The sequence below is a fragment of the Acanthaster planci genome, linkage group LG17, assembly GCF_054643075.1.
Source record: "Acanthaster planci isolate LZ-2023a linkage group LG17, COTS_SCS, whole genome shotgun sequence".
Lineage (NCBI taxonomy): Eukaryota > Metazoa > Echinodermata > Asteroidea > Valvatida > Acanthasteridae > Acanthaster > Acanthaster planci.
In genome coordinates, this window is record NC_141793.1 from 9,683,527 (window position 1) to 9,708,546 (window position 25,020).

General features: G+C 42.5%; 2 protein-coding genes across 5 annotated transcripts; one reads left to right on the plus strand and one right to left on the minus strand.

Annotated features, from left to right (window-relative positions):
- Positions 1-390: 390 nt before the first annotated feature.
- On the plus strand, positions 391-10,908 carry LOC110973506 (organic cation transporter protein-like). 4 transcript variants are annotated; one of them, XM_087147687.1, is made up of 10 exons: positions 391-1,268; positions 1,405-2,136; positions 2,469-2,699; positions 4,668-4,864; positions 6,105-6,617; positions 6,771-6,905; positions 7,183-7,268; positions 7,949-8,069; positions 8,218-8,290; positions 9,102-10,908. In XM_087147687.1, exons 2-10 carry the CDS (start codon positions 1,798-1,800, stop codon positions 9,246-9,248), a joined length of 1,842 nt encoding a protein of 613 aa, XP_087003813.1. In that variant the 5' UTR covers positions 391-1,268; positions 1,405-1,797; the 3' UTR covers positions 9,249-10,908. The 4 variants fall into 4 exon arrangements, with proteins under 4 accessions (XP_087003813.1, XP_022080071.2, XP_087003814.1 ...); XM_087147688.1 differs by having other exon boundaries at positions 397-1,268; positions 1,405-1,464; XM_022224379.2 differs by having other exon boundaries at positions 391-2,136.
- On the minus strand, positions 10,418-24,047 carry LOC110973507 (organic cation transporter protein-like). The gene is made up of 9 exons (XM_022224382.2): positions 23,010-24,047; positions 22,100-22,330; positions 21,337-21,533; positions 20,038-20,403; positions 19,630-19,764; positions 18,725-18,810; positions 17,928-18,048; positions 16,246-16,318; positions 10,418-12,609 (listed from the first exon to the last, which is right to left on the minus strand). The coding sequence occupies exons 1-9, from the start codon at positions 23,322-23,324 to the stop codon at positions 12,430-12,432; spliced, it is 1,704 nt and encodes a 567-aa protein (XP_022080074.2). The 5' UTR covers positions 23,325-24,047; the 3' UTR covers positions 10,418-12,429.
- Positions 24,048-25,020: the final 973 nt, after the last annotated feature.

Below are 25,020 nucleotides of genomic sequence, written 5' to 3' on the forward strand. Positions count from 1 at the left end.
TGTGCCTTATACTATAGGCCTGTTGCCAATACATGTACAGGCAAAAGCTCTATAATCATACCTCAGACATGTTACAGATGCTCGTGCGCAAACATACGAACACAACACGTCATTCCACGAATAGCCGCGCTGAATTAATACATATATTCCAGTGGCAAAATGTCATAGCACTCCACGAGGCTTGAACTTCGGTCAAAGATAAGTACAAAATACACATTAGTTCTCCTCCGGTTCTTTGACGTCTTTCCCTTTCTTTTGGTGTCAAACCCTGCAGTTTAGCCGGCGACACTGTTCTACTTTGCAAATTTGAATACAAAGGCAAAGAGTACACTGCAAAGACTGTCTAGACAGTAAACACTTTAAAATTGTAAACAGATATTAGATATTTAATGGATTGTATTTAGCCACTGGACATTGATGTTTAGGACTTGAACACTAAATGTTTAGCCTCCAAACATGTTTGCGAAGTGATAGCAAAATTGTGTTCAAAAGCAAAACACACTTTTAGAGTGTACCATTTTTAATCCGTCAGGTGAAGATTTTGCTTTTGTTCGCAGTATTTTTAATGGTGCATGTATCCCCCCATGTTAACACCAATCTGCACATCCTTCACATGTTGTCTTTAAGGGAGATCCTGCTCGGATGACACTTTCGGCCCCCTGTCCCTTTCAATCGGCATAATGCAGGTCATTATAGCCAGTAATCAGTTTCAAACAGTAAATACGTTGAGAAGAAGTTTGTAAGTTGGGATCACTGGGTAGGGCTGAATTTCGGTGGGGAGAACAATGAGAGTACCAGGATATGTTGTTTGTTGTTGTTGTTTTTCTTTTCTTTTCTTCCAAATGTCTGGTGAAATGGCTGATGGATCAACTGTTCACGTGACAGTATACACCCACCAATACTCATGACAGTCAGGTATAATACATGTTAATTAAAGCTCTAACGTAGAGGGGACCGACTGGGTGATGCTATCCTCTTGGTTCTCTCTGTGGGTGGAGCAGACTAGCTTGACCTCTCGACTCCAACGCTGACGGTCTTGTGCTAGGCCCTTGGCAATATCTCTGTCCACTTCCACTGGATGAAGGTCAGCTGAGATAATGTCACGTACGCCACCTATAGTGTGTGGCCTGCTTCGTGGTTTGAACGGGATTGAACGACTTGACGCGCGCGTGACGGCTCTCGTGGGGTGATCAGGGGATAGGCGGAAGAGATGCCCGAGCCAACGAAGGCGGTGCTGTGGTGCCAGACGTGACGCAGGAGGCTGAAAGGTTCGCTCTCGAAGCTCCACATTGGAGACATGCTATGACCATACTTTTAACCAGAGTGCTGTTAAAAATTGGTTGCAATTGATTCAAGCAGATATTTTTGCTGTGGTGGTAATCGTTATCGTTCCTATGCTCGCAGGCCTGAGCGCTTTCCAGCAATCCTTGGGGAACACAACATCCCCCCGTTTTTGTCAGAGCGGTATGTCAAATTTTGATGTTTACCAAGGTACTAACATGACAAGACTTAAGCTTCAAAACCCTCGTATTGTCGGCATGATGATTAATAGAAACTGATTTAGAACACGACAAAGTAAAAACTCAGCACTGGTAGTATGTACATTTACATATTCCTAGCTAAAGACTGCTAAGAAACTGCGTGACGTAGTAATTTGTTGACATCGAGATACGGAATTGGACAGCCGCGATAGGAACTGTGTGTAACGTGGTAGGATACGTGACGTATGTTAGGTTCATGCAACTTAAAAACAAAAAGATTCCTTGAACACGATCCTGAAATATTTCTGTTGCAAACATGGACGTGGACTCGAGCCTGAAGATCGTCGGCCTCTGCAGCTGGGTACAACTAATCAACCTTGCCACCTTCGGCCTTCACTTTTCGTTGGGATCCTTACAACTCACCGCTATCGCCCTCACGATAGATCAGTCAGTGGAACACTACTGCAAACCCCCGTCTGGATTTACGGTCAATGAGACGGCTCCTCTGATTAACAGAATTAACGACCAGCCGGTTCGCGACGGATGTCACATGTACGTTGTCTTCAATCGGACACTGACAGATAATGTTACCTCTTGCCAAAACGGTTGGGAGTACCCAAGAGTAGAGTTGGGAGAAACCAATACCTTGACGGACGTAAGTTGATTTCTTTGCCCCAATTGCTTGTCGGTAGTGAATTGTTTTTTCTAAAAAGAAAAAATACCACTAATAATAATCACAGCCCTTCAATCGTGAAAGGGATTGCCATCAAGTTGTTAGAAGATACAGACTAGTCAGATACTGACCAGTTTTATCCTGCAGGCGCCTTGCCCGTGGGAACATATCGGTAAATTTGTTGGGGATTGAAAGTAGAAAAAACAACTCGATTTCCTTGGGTATGCAGGGGAATCATCACCACAGGATTACTTCAAGACTCAAACTCTGCACACGCCACTGGTTCTGTCCATGCTATATTCTTTTCTTCTCAGTTTGACCTTGTGTGTGGTAGAAACGTTTTAGCAAGTACTCTGATGTCCCTCCATTTCGCTGGTTCCCTCGCCGGTTCCTTCTTGACTGGTCAAGCGGCAGACTTGTCTGGCAGGAGACCTGTCGCCGTCATCTGCTTGGTTTTGATGATTATACTCGGCACAGCCATCAGCTTCACCTGGAACTTGGAGCTCATGCTGGCACTCAGGTTCCTTCTAGGACTAGTTTTACCGGTAAGGATCGGGAACCAAAACAAAGTTTTCTTGCGCTAAAAATATGCGTACATAGGCAGGGTTAAATCTTAGTGTGTAGTCACTTTGTGTCCACGAAAAAATACGTGTGCCACAAACGCCTTCCAATGAAATTGTCAGGGGAAATTGTTGCCAATTTTACAACTCCTATAGCTCTGTCAAAATTGGTCCAAAACACATCCCCAATCAAACCCTCCTACACACAAGCAAGCGCAATTTTCCCCACAGACCTTTGAGAAATACGCATCTGCTGTAGCCTCAGAAACCCGTGCTACACAAGTTTTAATTTGGTCCCATCATGAACGCACCACATGGTCTTCAAGTCCCACATGACATGACATGAGGCAGGAGTTGATGATTATTGCTACATGTACAGCTGATAAAGTTGGTAGGCAGGCAGGCCCTAGTGGAATATAAATACAGGTATGCACCTTGCTTATAAATGTTTTCGTGTCCTAACGTGCAACTTGACTTGAGTTGTCCAACCATGCACATAACGCACAAAACCCGTCACAAAAACTTCCGAATTAACCAATTAAAATCCCATATGTTTTCACCTTAAATGAATCTACAGACTCACTGATTGTGTTGAACCAAATGTGTCAAAATTTGGGACCTTAAAACCCTGTTAACTTATGTTACATACGAATTACTTTGCGAATCATGGGGAATCTTCACCTTTGACTTAAAAGTTTGTGTATCACCAGAGGGCGTCCTAACAGATTGCTGGTGAAATATCCTGTTGATCAAATCACTTTCAATCGCTACATACAAACATTAATTAAACCTAAAACCCCAACCTCAAATGAAGAAACAACAATTAACTAAAAACAAAAAATAACATTTTGCCGCTACATCTACTTTACTATATTAACCCGATATGGTTGACATGAAGCTTGCATATTGTGACGTCACGCCCCTCCGGCTTTGAGGAGGGTACCCTCCCCCTCAGAGCATGACGTCGGACGACACGAACCGGCATGAGTCCGTTGCGATGGAAGTATACCATCCAAGTCCAAAACTCTGTTAACTGGGGTATTAGGCACCGGAAGGTCTGACGTGATTGGCCCGGTGCCTCGTGACGGAACTAAACCAATACCGTATATGACTCAGAAATAAGCAACCCTTGGATGCCTGACTTATTTAAAAAAATTTACTGTCCCATAATTAAAAATTCCCTAATCTGATCTGAACCAAACTGTGTAAGTTTTCAATTTAGACCCTAATCTATCATCTCTCAAAATTTGGACGGTAAAATGTGGCCCCCTTCTGGTAGCTGGGTTATTAGGGAGACATTGAAATGTCTCCCTAATGACCGATTTCTCCCTAAGGTCGAAAAATTTACCGCACAATGTCTGCCTAATGACCCATTTGTAAGAATACTTGTGTGCATGGTTGGCACTACATGAATAAGCTGACGGGGTTATCTCAGGGCTCTGTCACTCACAACTCAGAATTTTTAATTTGTTTGTATTTTACAATGAACATTTCCAAGCTAGGAAAGTGATCGGTGTATTTATTTATCTGGTATTGATACCCAAACCCATAAGAAGACAACCCATAAGAAAATAACACCATGAAATAAGAGTAAGGATGTCGGGACGGCCAATAAGGTTTTAAAATTTCCTGTTTATTTTTTTATTTATTTATTTTTTTTACTCCACCAACATAACTTTGAATGATCCGAAGCCGCATTCGCCTTCGAATTTGCCTCCCGGCACCAAAAAGCTGGAAAAGCCACTGCCTTGCTCTCTAGCTATGTGTTCATCACTTTTAATGCATGTACGTGAAAACAATCTAAGAAGATGTTTTTATTGATAAGCTGCAGATAAAGCATTATGTTCAATTGAAGGTATTTATTTGTGTCTACAGGGAAAGAACAATAAATTCGGCGTTTTGTTTACTTACATTTAAATTACTCATTTATAATTTTATCTCTGACACAAACAGGGGAACACGATGGTCGCTTACAATCGCATTGTTGAGATGTTCACTCCGAAGAAGCGTGTAATGGGTAACATGGTCGCCCAGTATTTCTGGACCTTCGGCGTGATTATGGTCGCTCCGATTGGAGCTCTCCTTCCCAACTGGAGAAACTTCCAGCTTGCTACCTCACTTGGCGGCGTTCCGTTTCTCCTGCTATACTGGTTAGATTTGCACTGACGATCGTTACTAATGTACATTCTGTTGTACAGCCAACACATAAACCACTGACGCCTTTCGGCACAAAATCTTGCTGTCAACGTAGTTACACAAGTGCTTATTCACTGGTAATAATAATATAGATATTTATAAAGCGCCTTTAACATGGATCAAAGTGCTGTACATCGTGTGCCCTTGGGCAAGGCACTTTATCACCACTGCCTATGTCCTCCCAGGAGTAATTAGGTACCCTGTGATGGCAGAGATGGTTATTGTGGTTGATTTATTTAGCTGCTTTGCGCTGAGCTGACTCTTCTGGGAGCTGAGATGGTATTTGGAATGTTTCATGGGCCCAGTGAGCAGGGGTAATGGAAACGGAAGTCCACCCTGTTAACTGGGCCCACCACAATAACCATCTCTGCCCTCAACGGATACCCGATTACTCCTTGGTGGAGAGAGATAATGAATGACAAAGTGCCTTGCTCAAGGGCACACGCCAACAGCTTTACCCCGCTGACGACGAATCCGATGCTGTTAACTACAAGGCCACAGCACTACCTCATAGAGGGATTTCACATTAGCTCCGTCTGCGCACATCTGCATCGAAACCGAGGCTCACTGTGTTGAACTCCGTCGCGCGCGCCCTCGGAGTCCACACAGTACAAGCAGTATCCGGTTCGTAAGTGGACGCCTTTTCACTGAGTTGAAACCACGCCCACTGTACATGCAGATTGACAACCATCACAGGTACATTCGTTCGCGGTAATTTTTTTTTTCTTTTGATTTTACGTGTTGAGTCATCCTGAGAGACTCTTCCACAAAAGTCTGAATTTATACCTTTAATGTTTTTTGTGTCTTAACTCCTTAAGAATTGAAGCTGACAAAGACTCGTTTTCAAACACGGAAGTGCGCAGATTGACGCTAAAAGCGTCGTATTGGGATCCCTCTATTGCTGTCACCAAATTAAAAGATTTAAAAGCCACAACCCGGTAAGCCCGTCACAACTGCGATTCTTCCGGATTTGCGTGTTGCCTGTTTCACTAACCTTGGTCAAGGCGTTTTGACGGTCATGCTCCCATCAGCGGCTGGCACTTTTTTAGTGGACCCGCCACGAGTATTGTGTACCATCGTAAAACGCCTCAACCAGGCCACTGAACAGGTAAGATTGAAAGGTGCGTAACAATATTTACAATAACTTGTTTGGGGGGTTTTGATAACTTTTCCCCTCTGTCTCGCATTTCACAGGCTTGTTACGTATGAATCACTTCGATGGTTGGTACAGAAAGGACGACTGCACGATGCAGAGGCCATCCTGAAGAAGATTGCGAAGTCGAGAAACATAGCGTATGAAGGAAGTTTTCTGGCACACCAAGAAGAAGAGGTCCCGCTGTCTAAGAAAACTGTCCCCCGTGAAGAGATGCTGCCCGAGGAATCTAATGGCCAGACAGCTTTGTCTTTGCAACAGGATGACAAAGAAGTGGAGGGTGCATTCGGAGGAGTTAAAAACAGATCATCTGTAATTACAGCAAGTGTAGAGGATGTTGACGGAAATTTGTCATATGGATTTATACCAAAACGAGAAGATGAGAAGAAGGATGAACCAACAACGGGGATTATGACAGACGAAAGTCCATCATCTAAAGAAGGCTCGACAGTGGTTAGCAAGGACGAAGGAAAGTCGGCAAGAAGATACACCATTTTCGATCTTTTCAAAACCAGGTTGCTTATGAAGAACACGTTGATCATTTTCTACCTGTGGTGAGTAATAAACATAGGTTCACACCATGTTTGAAGCAAAACAACGTTATCGCACTTAACGATCGCTTAATATGGATACATTCTCCAGTACCAGATGTTTTGCACGACCCATTGAAATCGTCATGACCTTTCTTTCTTTAATTTGCCTCCGAGGTTTGCCATGGATATCATGTACTTTGAAATACTTGTCTATGCCACAAGTTTCACGGGAAACAAATACTTAAACTTCTTCCTGTTGTCTGTGGTGGAAGCACCTGTCTACATTCACGACTATTTCTTGGCAAGAAGGTAATTTCACTACCATTATAGTCCACATGTATTTAGATTTTCAATCACATTTAATCTAAACCTGCAATGCACTGAAGAGAAATTTCAGTATTAAAACAGTCGAGAGGTCAGCATGGACTCGATTTTTGAAATGAAAAGCATCTAATTGGGTGCCAGCACAGTCAAATCTTACCACGAAAAGAAATTATACTACAACCATTTAACGCACACACGTGCACACGACTATAACATACCTTTTGTTGAAGCCTGAAAGCCTTTTACCTTGTCACTCTGCCAGATTTGGTTGCAGGAGACCCATAGCAGTTTTCTTCCTGGCAAGTGCCGTGTGTTTCATCCTGATTGCTTTCCTGCCTGCCAAAATAGGTACCTTTCAAAGTGTATTTGGTTTATTGTATGTTCTTTTCAGCTTCCCAGTTTAATATATTTAGCTTTGTGTGATATAAGCCTCTGCAAGTTGAAATTGAATAAATTCGGTAGTTCTTCAAATTTGCGTGAACACACAAAAATTGAATTCTCCAAACTGAAGACACTGTTACCATACCTACAGATAAGGGGCGAGCTTTTGAATACTATAACAGACGCTTTGCACCAATAGACTGTTTCCGATGGATACGAAGGGCACAAAGGAACTAGTCCATTCCAGAGATGGTGGTCGCTATGCAAAAACTTGCGCCCAAAGTATGGTTCCATCCCATTTAACCCAATTTCATGCCATCCCTATTTTAATTTATCAGCGTCCCGATTTTGCTCTTGAACTCTGCAGCTAGCCTCAAAGTACTGTGTTCATGTCGATCCCTTTGCACTTGTAGTAATTATGTCCCGAAGAGTTATCGTAATGTGGAAGTCAAATCAGCAGTAGAGGCCACCGCAAATATACCTGTTTTGACAGCTGAGGAATGGGTGTATGGTGAACATTGAGCGTTCCTGACATTCTCCATGACAGCTCCTAGGATAACTCTGGTCCACATTAAGAGTCAATTATTCACCAGGTACGCACGTTTTTTTGTTTTTGTTTGTTTGTTTGTTTGTTTTTCTTTTGACAGCTGGTGACACAGATTTGGCGGTGATGATCATTGTCGTTGCAATGATTGGGAAGTTTTACGTCAATGCCGCATATGAGCTGACGATGCTAGTGGGGGCTGAAATATTTCCAACAGTGTTAAGGTAATATATATACACACGGTAACGGCAAGCAGGCATTCGGTACGCAACATATTAAATGCAGACAAAATGGAAGAAAAACTCGAGTGAATGCTGAGCAATGAGCATCTGAATATTCACTGAAACAAATTGGTCTCATCTACATATACAGAAACATCGGGCAGGGTAGTGGAGCTACAGTCGGCAGGGTTGGTACCATTATCGCACCGTTTTTTCTGCTGTTGGTAAGCTCAACACCCTTTGAAAAGCTGCCATTTCATTTAAAGCCACGATATTGCTCGTCACACAACATTCTTGGGTAGTAGCAACAAAACTTTTACCTTTAAACTTTAAAAGACACTATTTATCCCCGAAGGCGAGAGCAAACACGTACACGAATCTGTGACGGCAGTTCAAATGCGGGGCCTTACGAGTTCGTAAAAGTTGCACACATTTCAACTTGCGCGAAATTCCAACTGCATTTTTTTTCGTGATGTCAAATTCGCTTGGCTTTTGCAGTCGCCTGCAGTGAAGAACCTACCTGTGGATGTTTGTCAGGCAGATAGCAAATACCCAATGGCTCTAGTCAATGAAATGTTGGCCACACCTATCTTAGAAGAAGTATTAAGCTAAAGTTGGTATCACAGTTTTGCGTGCTCCGAACGCTGTTTTTTTACTATTCGCACATTAGATACGACAATCCCTGTTAAAAAGAAGGAACAAATACCCCTAAGCAATCAACGAATATCCATACTACTCACAGAATAACAATCTTATAAATACCAGTCCAAGTAAACATATACAAATGCGTCAATGAGGCAGTGATTTAAGCTAACAACAGTGGGGTGAAAATTTCGCGCGAGGCTGGACATTTTATTCTAGGGGTATGCGTAGAATATTACACATTGTATAATATAGCCTGAAGTGAAATTTGACTGTCTTCTTTCCGAACATTTTCATTACACAGTCCCCGAAAGGATTTTCATGTTTGTGTTGATATGTTTGGCATATGGGAAGCAATAAACCATATTTGCGTGTGATTATTCTGTGGGACAGAAAAACGTGGTGAACTTCTTGCCAATGACCATCCTGGCCTTGATGTCGGTAGTAGCCAGTTTGTGCGTTCTTCTGCTGCCAGAGACTAAGAACCGACCGCTGCCCGAAAAGTATGAGGACAGCCAAAAGCTCGCAAGGAATCCTTAAACTGATTTGAGTCCTTTTTGTTTTAGGTTTTATAACTTCCTTCAATTTGATTAAGCCCAGAAAGAGTCAATTTACTAAAGACATCACTGCAGCAGTGTGACAAAGTTCGATCAGTAAGCGATCACAATATGCCCATTTATGGCGACGATTAATATTGACTTTTCGGTGGTTATCAGCGGTTTTGCATAGTTTTCACTTTACTGTCCATGGTATGTCTAGGTCTTTCTACAATGTTACCAATGAAGTTCGCTGTTGGCATCCGACGTCCCGTCGTTTGCTTTATTTTTTATTTTCCTGCTTCAAAGTATTTTTAACCAAATATGTGTGGCACGCTGAAGCATAGCTTATAGTACTCATGCTTTATTTCTCATGTAAATTTTGATGCTGCTCTATAATCGTTTTCTTACCTTTTCGCTGTTTTCACGGTTGCTGATGTAATACATGTAGACTGTTTGTACCTGAGTGCTAAATCACGTGACCTATAGTGGGCAACAACCCCATAGGAAAGTATGTTTTGAGTGTTGTTTTCAAACAATACAGCAAAGTTACGGTATGGTGCCAGCGCATCAGTATTAGTCTGATATTATGAAACCTCTGCTTTTGGTGGAATCCGTGTTTGTTGATATTTAATACCCACTATAGGTCACATGACTTAAGCGGGCGCAATCGGTCTATTGCAGATTTGATTAACGATTAATGATTCTGCAGGCGTTATGGAGTCTACATGTACAATTATATACCTCCTCCACGTATGGTCACGTGGCTATGAGGTGTGATTGACGTGTGACAGCGCGTGAAGAGAAGTAACAGCTGGTGAAGCAGAAAGAACGGTGAATACTCCCGTAGTCATTTTACAAACAGTCCTACTAAGGCTATCTCTGAACAACGTTAAACCGTAATCTTTATTGAGTTTCGGATGCAGTAAATTGGGCCTCAGTTTTCAACACTCCTTCAATATTATGCCACTTCGAATATATGTGAGACTTACCTTTGCCAACGCTTTGACAGAAAAACATCAACGATAATGCAAATTTAGGCATGTAGCTAAAATGGAAGGCCTAATTTCTTTTATAATCATAGCAGATAGAATGCTTCCATTTCGACCGTTGAGAAAGATCAGGCAAGAAAAGAAACTGAAAATCATTATGGATCAATCCAATCGGGAAACATTTTGAAGCAGCATTATTGTTTTATTGTTTTATTCAACTGAATAGTTGCTTGTCTGTATAAAAAGCAAGAAGTGTAATTCAGTTGTTTTACAAGCAGAATTTCGGTACAATATAATAATTACATCGTTTTAGTGAGTCGTAACTTATTAGAAATCCACTTCATGCTCCCAGGAAGAAGTCATGGCTACTCAAAACACAGTCATATAACTCCTTCACCATGACAAACGTCATTGTCGTATTAACGTTAACGATACATTTTAATATCGTTGCAATTTACAGTGAGGTTTTCAGCACGTAATATAATCATGCTATCGAACTTAACTTACTTATAAACTTACTTATATATGAGTATATAAAGAATATCTTTAAACGGTTAAATGTGCCTTAACACAGAACTACTATAACAAATACTATAACTTAGATTCTATTTCGAAATGCATTAATGAATTGAAAAGTAATAAAGTAGTTTTGCAATATGCTTATGAAATTAACTGAATGTTTTAATACTCAGTCAAGCCTTTCCATATAGGTTTGATTTTTACGGATTGGGGGGGTGAAGGTGGTCACGTAAACAAACAATAGCTGACGATATGGAAATGCATCGTGCTACATACAGGTAAATTACAACACATACATTCTAGTGCAAAGCCTAATACCCATATCATGGACTTTTCTGTACCTTTCACAATTTCTTGAGAAAGGGACACCATGATTTCCTCACGAAAAAAAATAACCTGATCAGTATTTGTCAAATCCTTCCCCCACGACAAGCAAGAATTTAAGGGAAAAAATCGAAATGGCTGATGTCCGATTTTAAAAAACGGACAAGATTAGCAAAACAATTGTTTAAAATACTAGTTTAACACAGTCAGCTGTGCGTGCTTTTCTAAATATTTCACTAAGTATTAAAGACTGCTTGTCACTAGCTGACGATCTGTCAATGTAATGCATTTTAAACTACAAAAAAACCGACGACGCAATGTCCTCTACTTGGCCGTCCTGAAAGATCGTTTTACAATAATACACAATACTGTAACGACAAAGGCTTAAGTCGACAAGAAAATCGATCTTAAATTACTTACTTTGTTCCCCACAGTGCATCAATATATTGGGCTATTATCCTGGGGGAATTATTGGGGACTAAGTTTGGCCTGCTCAAATTCATTATCATAAAAGTGCCATATAGCCCTTTATCGCCGGTAACGGAACAAAATATGTTCTGATATGGTAATTTCATGCAAAGATAATTGTGTTTCCATGTGAAGAATATGCACACAGCGTTGATCACTCTCACACTTTACTGATTAGCGTTTCAGACCGTTTAATGTGACAGCATTCGTACGTGCTTAGAAGATTTCGGAGAAGTAAGCACGGAATTATCAGGCCACTGACGGCTTGCAGGAAGCAATAATAAAATTATAAAGCAGTACTGCTGTGCATCTAAGATGTTATTTTTACGAAGTACGTACTGTCGTACCATTCGTCACAGGTCGCTCACGGTATTTAGTACAACACTTTCAGAAAAAAATGGAAATTAATTAGTGTTGTCTTTTGTTTTCAGATTTAAAGCATCAAAGACGAAGTCAAAAAGATTATATGCATTTTTTCAAGCAGCTGCCGATATGCTATATTAACAATACTGTACATTGCAGGTAGTTAGTACTTTACACAATTGTCATACATGTGGTTCTTTAAAACTGTACAAATCCAGAAATGCTTTGACCAACTTTCCCCTAACTTTTTGCAAACCATTTCAAAAGAGAGTCTGGACATTAATACTGCCGAACTAGCCGTGCTCCCTTGCAATAATTTCCGAGGAATATTCTTACATGTAGGCCTACTTTAAGTAGGAAGACGATTCAATATCCTTGGTCATACTGCGGCACAGTATCTTTTGTCTTCCCACTTCCAAGAAGAAAGACTCGTAGACGGATGTGGCACCGTGTTCGGCGCCTTGGTTACGGTACTGTGTACGTGTGCCTCAATAACCAAGTGCTCACCCATACTTCACCCTACACTTGGACGGGTGAAGCCTCATCTTTTGCCGGCTCCTTAGTAGTGAGTTTGGCTCCGTCTTCCAGAATCTCCGGCAGTGATCGGTTGCTGGTCTCGGGAAACGGAAGGACAAAAACTCCAGCCAGAATCGACACCACTCCAAACACGATCATTGGTAAGGAACTGTGGATAACATTCTGTTGCAGAAAATTTTCAACAAAAATAACTTAATATTGTTCATATAGTCGTGCAGGGAAAAATGTTGGAAATTCTTCAAAAGGGAGAAACACGACCTAGAGTCACTCTCTAAACACTTTATCCATTTCACTACCATTGTGCCAAATTTGCGCTCAATCGTGCATTCCAGCTGGCTACCACATGTACCAAATGTGCTCAGTCTATAATGTGCTTTTGTTACCGCTGAGCCACTGTGGCTCAAGTCCCTGATGCTTTTCACTACGGGTTCAACAGCGCCCTCTCTTCTGGCGGTGCCGTATCTAATTGGGTGTCGGTGCATGCGCGCGTGAAACAACCCGCGCCAAGCAACACGAACAGGATGGAAGTCAATAAAACGGCCGACATTTTGGACGAAATCTTCGCTGACATCGGGTCAAAAGTGTCATCAGACGAGGATACCCCCATTTTATTTGGGAAGATATTGATGGAAAAGAAATTGAAATCGTCAGAGAAGCCTAACTTTCGAGCTGGCTGGCGTGAGGTTAACTCGAACTCGCTCAAATGCCTGCCACCGTTCACTGAACAGACCGGCTGCACTGAAGACTAGTACGTTGTCCCCCGTAGAAGTCTTCCAATAATATTTCTGTCCAGCAGTTTGGGAACTGTCAAAGAAATCAATTGATATACCAACGAAACTTTAGCTGCAGATGAAGGCAACCACGGTCAGCTTGCATGGACTCCCGCGAACGAGCTTAACATAATGGCCTTCATCGCCCTAATTCTTTGCAAGGGCATCAACCAAAGGCCTAGATATGCCATGCACTGGTCCAGATCTGAAGTTCTGCGAAGTCCCTTCTCTTCTTCAACCATGGCTTGTAATCAATTCACAGCAATCCTTCAGTTTTTTCTCACCTTGCCAATAACAGAGCTCATCAATCAGACAACTCGACCCAGGACAAACTGTTCAAAGTTTGCCCTCTCCTATAAAACACTTTATTACCATCCTTCCTTCGGATCTATCGGCCTGGAAGAAACCTCTCGTCAGACGAGACGCTGGTGAAATTCAAGGGACGACTCGGATTCAAGCAATACATGCCACGAAAAGGTGCAAAATGGGGACTGAAATGCTTCTTTCTAAATGAGTCAGAAACCGGCTACACTTGCACCTGGAACTTGTTCACAGGGGCACAAGCCAGATCACCGCAAAGTCAACCCTGTAATGTTTCTGCTAAGAAACACTACCCCACTCCCAACTTGCACAGGACAAGCCCGGCTTTAGTCCCCAAGCTATCATCAGCCAAAAATTTATGAGAAAACAGGCCAGCTATGTGTCATATGGCAGGGTAAGCGTGTAACTCTTCCGGCAAACTATGACGACTGCAGTGTCACCAGTAAACAGATTCGCTGCAAGAACAGTTGAAATGGATACGGTGACGTGCCCCGACCTCCGATTGTTAGCGACTACAATCAGTTAATGGGGGAAGTGACCCGGCCGGACAAATGTGCAGCTACTACACCCACCACCACAGATCGCTGAAATGGTGGAAGAGAGCATTCTTCACCATCCTGGACATCTGTCTGCTGAAGGGTGCAGACCACTAATTCAAGTGAGAATTTCTGACCAGCTCATTAGCATTAAAAGTGCCCCCACAGTATCTTTTGAAAAAAGAGATTGTTTGGCCCCCAAAATGGTGAGATTGTGTAAATCGTCGCCAGGATCAACTCCCTGGGTCTTTGAGCTTTCATATGAGGGCAGAAGGGCTGAAAACTACGGTTGAAAAATGGTCCTAAGTGCCCGAGAAAGTTGAGGGTTGCCACTTGAAAAATGGCTGCAATCAGATTTCGGAAAAATCACTTTTTGGGGGGTGATTTTGTTTTGTGGGAATAATTAAAAATGTAATTGGTTAACCCACAAAAAATTGAAAAGAAATTGAAAGATAAGTGACCAGACAAGAATTTCATTTGTGTTTCAGAAATCTCAGGGATGTTGGCGTGCATGCTATTGGGCCCTGAACGGTGCTGATTTTACACTGTTTTCAATGGGGCTTGAATTAGTGGACTGGACCCTATATGCTACCATCGTGTACAACAGCATTGCGACAAACACTCGACTGTCCAGTTTGGATTTCCTGGTCAAGGTAATAGAGGGACTTCTTTCCACCCGGAAGTGCAACCCAGCACAGCATCCCACATATCCATCATGTGGTTCCACCCCAGTAGATCATCAACACTACGCCGGGTGGAATGTCGAAAAACCGGCGAGACTGTGTTGTGTGCAGTACAAAGGCAAAGCGACGCCAGACACGTATGATCTGCAAGACAGGCAATGTGTGTGGCACCCTTCTTTGAGAGATTTTATAGCAAATGATTTATCATTGAACAATCTAATGTGGACCCCCTCCCCTGTTTCCACGCATTGACCAAGACCGTACGTACCGCCCACCAACACTGCCGAGGGGGGGTGTTAGTTCGGTATCAGAGAAACAGTAATCAAACCAATCCTAAATGATCATATGCATATGTCTATGTGAATGGAGTACACATTGTCAACTACTGCAAGGAAAATGCATCTCTCATTGTAGTGGTCCTATATGCAGATGTCACACTTTGCCTACAATGTACACTTTCCTATGGAGCCAGTGGGGGCTTACGGTCCACTGAGCACAATTGGAAGGCACACATGTAAGACGTGACATCATCAGTACATACGCTCTTTGCTAGAAAAATAAGTTCCACAAATTAGTCAAGCGAGGGCACTATATACAGAAACTTGCACAAAAATTCAGTGGTAAAGAGCTTGTCATGACTGTGTACTGAGTGTTTATACCAATGCATAATTGGGGAATTTGTCTTGGGAGTGAAAGGGTTATTAGTATATGAAGAATGGTCGGTGTGACTTGAGGTTTGACTGCGAGGTGTCCTACAAGTCTCGAGTCACCAGTCTGCTCAATGGCGGCAACATTGGCAAGATTACCTCTGTGAGACCTCTGGACTAGGTATCTCGTTGCACGTCCTCTTCCGAGGGCGAGTTACACAGTGGTTTACTTAGACTTTAAAGCGTTAATCTTAGAACCACAGAGGAAGAAATGGTTAATGATTTTTAGGGTTTTAATAGTAAGTATGTTTTGGATACACCGAAAGATTAATCTCCAGTGCGGGAAGGTGGTCTGACTGCAGTGTCGCCCATTATACTGGGCATAAACTGAGTCCAAGAAAGCAAACCTACGCAGGATCATTTAAGATAGCGACTCCTAATGACAAATGTGACCTCTAGGTCAGCCGATCTGGCATTGATGATGGGTCTGTTTGTTTCACGCGGATCCGGATCAGTGACCCATCGTTGGCTCACTGGCACCAATGCCCATCTAATGGATAAAGCGAACCGGCGATGGGATCACTGATCCCGATCGGGATCCGTGTAAAACAAACTAGACCGACGATGGCGACGACAACGACATAAACTAGTTCTTGTACTACTTTTAAATACTGCAACAACTTCCACTCTGGGATATTTGGGGCAATCTGTTTGTAATACTTGGTGTTTAACTGATGGGACAACTGCTACATGGTCTCATAATTTCGCCTACCCTCTGATTATGGCTGGCTTATATCTGGTGGACGAGAGAGCTAGTTACACTTATTACTTTCTGACTTACTAGATAGATAATAAACGGCGCCACCATTCCTCCCATGCGGCTCACCATAGATGCAGCACCTACAGCAGCGCTCCTGCATTAGTGTTAAGGAGAAAGAAATGAATGGCTTTTGCCAGAGTGATTAGAATAAACCCGACTGTCAGCTTTGAGAATGGAGGAAAAATAATTATCCACGAAATAATCACTAGAAAGTTTAAGGGCCCCATAGCAGCATTGGGTCCCGTGTCAGATTTCTCAAGTTAAAACATTGTAATGTTTGGCAATGATTTGGAGAGAGATTGTCTAAAGAATCCTGAAATCAAGAAAATCCTGACGAGAAAAATCCTGAAATCAGGCACAATCCTGGCAAATCTCACCCTTGGACTGTTCGCTGATCTTCATCTGACAATGAGTTCAAAATGCCATTCTTGTAAGATTCAAGTAGTTTCCTGTATATTTAAAATTTGTTCAACCCTAAAAGAACGGGGGCAGAATTCGCCCGCCCCCTTTACGTTGGCCCAAATATCGTAGCAATGCATCTTTTTTACATGAGGAGTCTTCAGGAGTTTTGTTTTTTTAAGGAGTTCTTTGGGAGTAATCTTCCCCCCTCCCCGAGAGTTGGTCTCTATTATAGAGAGATTTGTTTCTGACAATTTTTACTGTGCTACCCCACTTTCTTTGGAACATGGTAAGCATCACGCAGGCGAGCAAAGTAGGCCTACAGTTTGAAACGTTGAATGGACCCTCAAGCTTTGTCTTAACCACACACACCAGCAAAAGGGGACTGCTCAGTGGTGTTACTGCAAAACACACAAAGCTTTTAGAGGCATGGTGAAAAATCTCTCCCCTCTTTGAGCTAACTGCGGGTTTCATTTCATTTTTACGACACGTCTCTTCCGTACGACTCATGAATCATAATACGAGCGTATGCCTTTGACGAGTTCCATCTCATACGTACACCTTATTAGTACGACTTTATCACGTACGTACGAGTTAAGATTTATGCGTCGTACGGACGTACACCAACAACTTAATATAGGCAATTTTAGCATCCAAGTCAATTATGTTCGTATGCGTATCTAAATTGAAAAACACGTACACTGGAAAGTTTAATGTTGCAAAAAATTTCGTGTCGGCACGACACGCCCGTAACATAGTCCGGAACATAGCAGCATTGGTTGCACTGATTTCTTCAAAAACAAAAGTCAGTCACCCTAAATTTAACAGAAACCATCCGAACAAACGCTACATCAAGCGTCGTGCAAGGAAAACGTTTTGTTTCTAGGAATTAAGTTTGGTACTAATATGGTGTGCAAAACCGAAACTTCACACGTACCGGTTCCGTACCAATTTGCTTCCATACCTCGTCGTCCGTGATGGGGCTTCTACGTATTATGTATAAAGTGATGACGTCATCAGCGAAAAAGATATGGACACGTGGTACGCGCGCCCATTTTGTTTGCCGAAACTGTTGAATGTACGACATATAATTTGTATGTAGAGATACAGGGACGTACTTGCCAGTTAAAATTCCTCAGGTTCACGTGTGCAATGTAAGTCATACTTATGATTTAGCTGCAGGTCAACATTATCTCGTCCTTTATTATAGCCCCAAAACCACACAAACAAAATAAATATCTGCACTGGCTGCCAGTACTGTGACCCCTATACGATTGCTTGCTCATGTCTTGTAAAAGTTTTACCTCAGAGTTGTGGGGTACAGCTCTGCCGTGACAAGATACAGGATATCGAAGGCGGTCGTGGCAAAAAATTTGCCTATCATCGCAATCACCAGAATCACCACGGTAAGGTCAGAGCCGTCAGCTGCATGGAAAATGATTTACTCATGTTTGATCGCTAACTGTTGGGGGGAGAAGGGGGTTTGAAGGATTTGTAAAATAGTATTAGGCCCACTGTAGATTTAACAGCGTATAATCACGTTAGGTGATCATCTAAAAAAGGATAAAATAATTATTATGAAAAAATATAGGTCAAACGTCACTTGCGACGGACTGCAGTTCAAAAATCGTCCTAGAGCCAGAATCGAATTGGGTCTGTTTTATATGGCATGGCTTCCCTGTGTTTACTTACTTTGCCTGAAAGGTTACTGAAGGTTGTATAACAGACGGTTTGACAAACTGCATAGCATCCGACACATCAGCACAGAGTTCAAAACACATGAAGATGTAGCTCACCTAACGAAGGTTAGGCCTCTGGATTTGGCATTGCTCTTGACAGGTTTTCGCTACATTTCGAAGTGTTTTTTTACTGTTTATTTGATTGTTCTTTCTGTTGTTTTTTCTTTATTATTTTTTTTTCAAATTTTGTGTCATCATACATTTTAAATCTTTCACTAGACACGGTTCATGTAGCACTTTTTCTTCTCACCTTTTGAGCCCCCCCATGAATCCGTATTCTGGTTTGTAACTGAAGCGGGACAAACCCTACGAATTTACAACTTCTTGTGTGTTATTTACTAAATGTCTGTAATTCTGATTACCTGACTTGGGAGGAATTACACCCGTCACCACGCATGCCACGCCGCTCACAAAATAGTAAAAGATCAGTGGGCGTCGTCGACCAAGCCTGAAAGATATAGTGGCACCGTGTACATGAGCGACATAAAATGCAACAACAATACCACCACGTGTGGACCGCCTTGGCCACGGTCATCGTATATATTCCTACGGGCAGCTTCAACCACGTGCAAGCACACGTGCGAACACTGCATGCTTGAATAGTTTATCTTGAATAAGTAGATTACCATCACAACACATCAGCGGTCCAGCACGATCGTGGCATCACTGGACAAAGGTCTATAGTTGTTGGCCTCTTCACTATACCCCCCCATGTAGCACTGCTGTTAATGCATTTTTGTTCTATTTTATCCGAACGATTCAGTTCAAATGGGAATATAAGTGACGAATAGACTGCCAATTTTTGGCTAATCGTAGCCTTAAGTTTTAGCTTTGTGGGTCTGGAATAAGTAACACGTTTGATGTTCAAACAAACGAAGAAAGTAGCACTTTGAGCTGGAATTTCTTGTGGGGGGCTGAGGCGTAGCTAGGATTTTACTGGGGGGTACAAAAGGGGCACCAGCATCTTATGGGGGGCACTAGCTTTCAGTGGTGCGGTTTTTGGGCAAGATTTGTCAGCCTTGTTCAATATCCATTCATCCGTTTTTCAGTGGGGGGTACCTGGGGGGCACCGGTTATTTGTGGGACGGGGGAACGTGCCCCCCACCCCCCAGTGGCTACGCCATGCTGGGGGTGGACTAGAATTCGAACTAGCAACACAGCCAAAGTCTGACATCGTCGGTCTCAGCTGTTAAAAGACCTAAGACACTTCCTCCTAATTGTGAATGCCACTGAAAAACAAAATAAAAGAAAAGCAAAAACTACACACTTTGTCATGACGAAGTAGTTGATGACGTAACATGGAGCCTCCGTCAACGATATCAGAAAGAAGTTCAAATACTTGTTCCCAACCAGGTTACCTGCGTTTATGAAAAAGCCATAGTACACCACACTGCTTGCAAACCTGCAAACAAGAAAAATCAATGATGATAACCACGGCAACGACAAGGAAAGACATCGACATTAGCAAATAAGAACCCCCTAAACAATCTCTAACGTATATGATACGTATTTCCCCAACGTTCATTCGCTATCCAATCATTATCAACACTGATCAAGCTGCCACCAATCGTTAAAAAAATAACTAACATCTATTGTCTTAAATTAATTTTATCAGTACTAATGCAAGTCGTTTTCCCATCTACATCCTCCACCTCGATTTACGCCTAATCCTTACCAGCAGAAGAATACGAACAGTGTGCGAAAGACCAAGGCAGGCGTCTTGAACAAATCCAAGAGGGTAGCCTTCTTCGTCGAGGGTGATTGCCTGCGGGATTCAGCAAAGTAAGTTGGACTGTCCAGATCTTCCAGCGGGGGTTTCTCTGGGTCCCAGCCGTCCGCTTCTCGGGAGGGTTTAGTTTCCAGTTCGATGGCGTTCCCGTTGAGCGGTGCATTTCGGTTCTGCACGTCCGGATCGCGCTGGGCCAGTAAGAAGTAGCCAACATGGTAGATGTTCTTGGACTTAGCGATTCTCTGGAGGATCTTTTCTGCCTCATCAACTCTGCCCTTTTGTACCAGCCATCTTATAGACTCGAACGAGAACCTTCAAAATACCCAAAATACCATTAACATATTTTTGACGCCTAGCCAGTCTGAAAACAGCAGCAGCTGTGAAGATACATTTAGGCAATGTGCGATAATATTGTCGTTTATCTCTCGTTTTAAGATGACAAAGGATTATAGATACTGGTGGCGGAAGCGGGGGTCAGGGGGCCCGTATCCTCCCTCGACTGGGAAAGCACTCCCCCCCCCCACACACACTTTTTGCAGGTGTTATGGGTTGGGGCTTAATCGATCGGCTTAATGGCTGAAACCTGATGGTCTCACAACTGCCCCCACCCCTACTTTGAAAATATTTCCATCACCGTTGATTAAAGATATGTCAGAGTTTCATTTCCGCTATGTCGCATTGCTGTTTCCAAGAGAAGGGGTTTGAGGACACGTTCGAAAAATTTTTTCGTCATTCTTAAAAGTGTTTCTTCTCAAATTAAGAAAAAGTATTTCCAAGGGGAAGGTGCTCTCTTCCACATACGGCTACAAGCTGGGAGGAGTTGGTACTAACTCCTGTTTAGCCAGAATGGGATCCTAATGTGGCCTCTAAATTATAGTTTGATTTCTCCCACGCTGAGATTTAGCAAAGGTTTTAACCGCGCTCATTTGGAAATTAAAATAATTAGGTATTATCGATCTCCAGAATCTAAATAGTAAATATGTTAACGTTATCCAGTGACCAGGTATAAGAAAGGGTGTTAGTACGGATTTGCTGAAGATCAGCACAGTGTTTTTATGGACAAATGATGAAGTGGACAGTGGTAGAGTAAATGAATGTAAAGCTTAAATACCCAGCCTGCTCAATGTAAACTGAACCTCCTCGTACTTCGCTCTCCAGGAAAACTTTAACATTGTGAGTGCTTTCAAATGGACGGTATGCGCCGCATATTTATATTACGGCCCTCGAAACTGAGCCCACACTTACCAAACCATTGGAATCAGTGGAAGGCAGAGCAGCGATATGGTCAGCTGGAAGTGCCGCCAGTCTGGCATCAGATACGCCATTGGAGCAAGCAAAGATATGCCAATGACCCAAGCCATTTCACTCATGAGTTGCGCCCTCACACGGCGATTGGGTGTGAACATTTCAATTTCACGAACGTAGGCTACCGTTAACATACCCTGCCAAAGAAAAGGGTATCCACGGGTTTATGAAGGACCAAATTATAACAGTTTATGTTACATTTCGTTTCTTTCATTTCTTCTCTTTTAAGGGGGGGCGCCAAATTTGATAATTTGTTTATTGTGACCTGTATGGTATTTTTAAGGTTTGAGGTTGAATATTTTGTGGGCCTATACATAACTGAAAATGGCAAAAAATGTTCTACATGTATTTAAAAAACAACTACATAAAAACAACGAGTTTTCCTTTGGGGAAAAACCCCTCTACGAGTGAGAAAGTCAGTAAAAAAATGGTGCTATTGCAAATGATTTTCGCTTTGAACCTGTGTGTTGAATCTTTTATATCTGTGTATTTCTGTTCTTTTGTAAGTTGTTTATGAATACGATTTGTACTTATTTTTATTGTGCATTTTATGCGAATAAAGAATTGGAGTGAGCAAGAGGCAAAATTGATTTTTTATTTTATTTGGCTTCACTTTGAAAAACATCTTACACGGCTTTTGCACTTAACTGTTTTCCATGATAAAATTGTAGCTTCTAGTAGAGCGTATGCAGTTTCCACTTACTGGTATGCAAGCGCCATTGAAGAATCGCAGAGCACACATCATGCCAAAGTCCCAAGTGAAACTCAAACCGGTGCCAGTGATCACGGCCGCAATCACCGACCCTAGAACGACCAGCCGCCTCCCGAAGAGATCCGATATCTGCCCGAGGACGTACGAGCCGGCAAGGGCCCCACCAAAATGAATGGAGGTCAGGGTACCCATCAGGATGTACCGATCACAGACCAGATTCAGCTAAGACAGAGAAATATTAAATTTCACCACAAATATAGTATACTTTTTTCTTTTTTGGGGGGCGGGGGGATATACGCACAGCGTTAGTTGTGATGAAAGTGCCATTTCCTGTGTACTTCTGTAAACCAGAGATTTTGCCGGAAAAGAACATACAAATAAACAAAACTTTGTTGCTTTTGGGGTAACCTCTCCCATCAGACGGTCTTCAACCCTGGTATTCTATGTATACTCAAACCAAAATTAGACATGATGTGTGATTTTTTCCAACACCGCCACCCCGGCGCACAGAGTCATGTCTGCCATGCTTTTAATGAAACGTTTGTGTATGAAAGTTCTAACAAAGTTTCGTAAAATGGAAACTGTGTGTCAAGATTTTGACGATGAGTTCCTTGGAATCATTCACGGTCCGCGTAAAGGGAAAATGGAAGCTGATTTGCTTTCGGAGAGTGAAATTTGCATTTCACGAGAAATAGGCCTGTAGTGAGATTTTTTTTCGATGCGATTTGTTTAACGGACCACATCTTTGCGGATATGCAAGACGGATTTTTTCCGAGGTTTCGGTTTACAACAATTCCGCCACTGCATCGCTGACATCTGTAGGAGCCATAAAGGCAGGGGAAGACTGGATCCTTTCGAGCAATGAAAAAGCATAATCATGTTACATGTAATGTAAACTTACATCAGTTACGCTGCTAGTTTCCCCATGTACTGAGTCGTAGTCCCATCCGTACAGACAAGCCGTCGTCACGTTGCTACTGCTGTCACCGCTTTCTCCAAGTTCAATCAGTTTGCACTCCTCCGCGACGAACGATGCCCCGTCCCAGGTACCGTTCGGCGGCAGGCTGCATCGGTAGCCCTCTGGCTCCCCGATGGTGAACGACACCCCCGTCAGAAGCCATCCCGAGCTGCCGGAACAGAACAAATACACCAGGAAGTTCAGACCCTGCACCAGGCCAAAGCCGCCGAGAATTGTCAGCGATGCGTCCACGTCCATCGTGTACGAGATCGACCAACACTACCACCACAACACAAGCCCTGCAATTCCTACACCCAAACCGACCGTTGACGAGTGATAGGGGAATCCAGGGCGCGCAAATAGCACAAATATTTTGCTGCTTCCGTTGAAACCCTCGTGTTTTGAAACTTTCCGCTGATCTGTTTGTGCTCGGTAAAGTGAACAAACGGCAAGGGCTCAGCAACCTTAAAGAGGCACTCGTGGAGCTCGACAAATAAGCTCAGACACTTTTTGCTGCTTTGAAACCCATTTTGGCAAGGGATCCTGGTCCACGGGGATATTAAGGGATCATATTCCATTCCCATTTGGGCTGGCATATATTGCTTTAACTTTCCAGAAATAACTTTGTATCCAAAGGACTGCAGCTTCAGTGCATCACAAAACCTGCCCCACAAAAGCAGCTCACTGTCTCTATCTGAGTGGTAGTGGGTGATTTGCCAGCGGGTCACCAAGAGGTCTGCTGTCTCCCGTTACACATCTAACGTTGGGTAAGGTGGTTCACTACCGAGTCGCTTGCAAAGAAACCCTCTACTACCTGCCGAAAGTTGGCCTGGAGAAGACGGCTGTAAATACTAATCCGCCCCGGCCGGGCGAAATAGCAGGCCCAATTGTTTTTTTTTTTCAGTCATGTCCTATATACGCTTCCGTAGCATTCAGACAACTGATGCTGAAAGTTTCAGTGACCACACGCCGGGGACTACCTAAATGACTGTGGACTGGTTACTCTATAAAACCTGGGGTGAAACAGTCTTGTGGGAGCTTGCAAATGATAAACACATTTTCATTTTGGGTTAGTAGGAAAGGGTTGGGGTCCATATTTGCAGAATGTAATTATCGAATCCTCGTACGTTGCTAGAGTGACCTGTTATTCTGGGAGATTTAAAGTTCTGGTGTCCGTGCCGTCAGGAAGCCGGGGACTTATTCTCCCGAGCATTTTTTCCCATTTTCTTTTTTTTTTGTTGGTTGCTTTGTTTTTTCCAGTTTGTTTGTTTGTTTGTAATTATCTGCTTTTATTTATAAGGTTTCTTTTAATTGAAAGTACTGACAAGGCGTTACAGGAATATATAGGGGAAGAGATTAAAATACCCCCAGTATTTTCTCCGATATTGCCGTAGTGCTTTCTTTCAGAAGTTTACTAACATTTTTTTTTTACTCTTTCCAGTCATTTTGACACAAGTTTGTGAAAATTAAAATATACTGCATACAGCCGGTGTACCCTTGAACGTCCAATGACGGTAACAACAAAATCATATGTCTGGGTTAAGTTCAAACTTCACAGTTATAAGGATGATGGGTGTTTTTAGATGCATGCCAAGTTCAAAAAAAAAAATCAAGCCTGAAACACCCAAGTTCTTAGATTACCACGTTGCAGGAGAACAAATCCGAGTTCAATTGTCTTTTCCCCGGCCGCACACACCCATACAAAAACCTGTGCTAACAAAGTACCCCTTGTCATATTAAACTCCTGGCCCTAAATAATCATGCGGATAAATGACGGGCTATTTAATTTGTCCCTGAAACACCGAAAAGGTGACATGTATCTTTTTTTTTTCTAACCTTTTAATCTCCACGGTTCACATTATACAGCAGTTGACTTTATAATACCCAGTTTTTTCAGACTTTCTTTTAAAAAAATCAAAGAGTGATTTAAAATTTCATAACGAAAAAAAGTAAC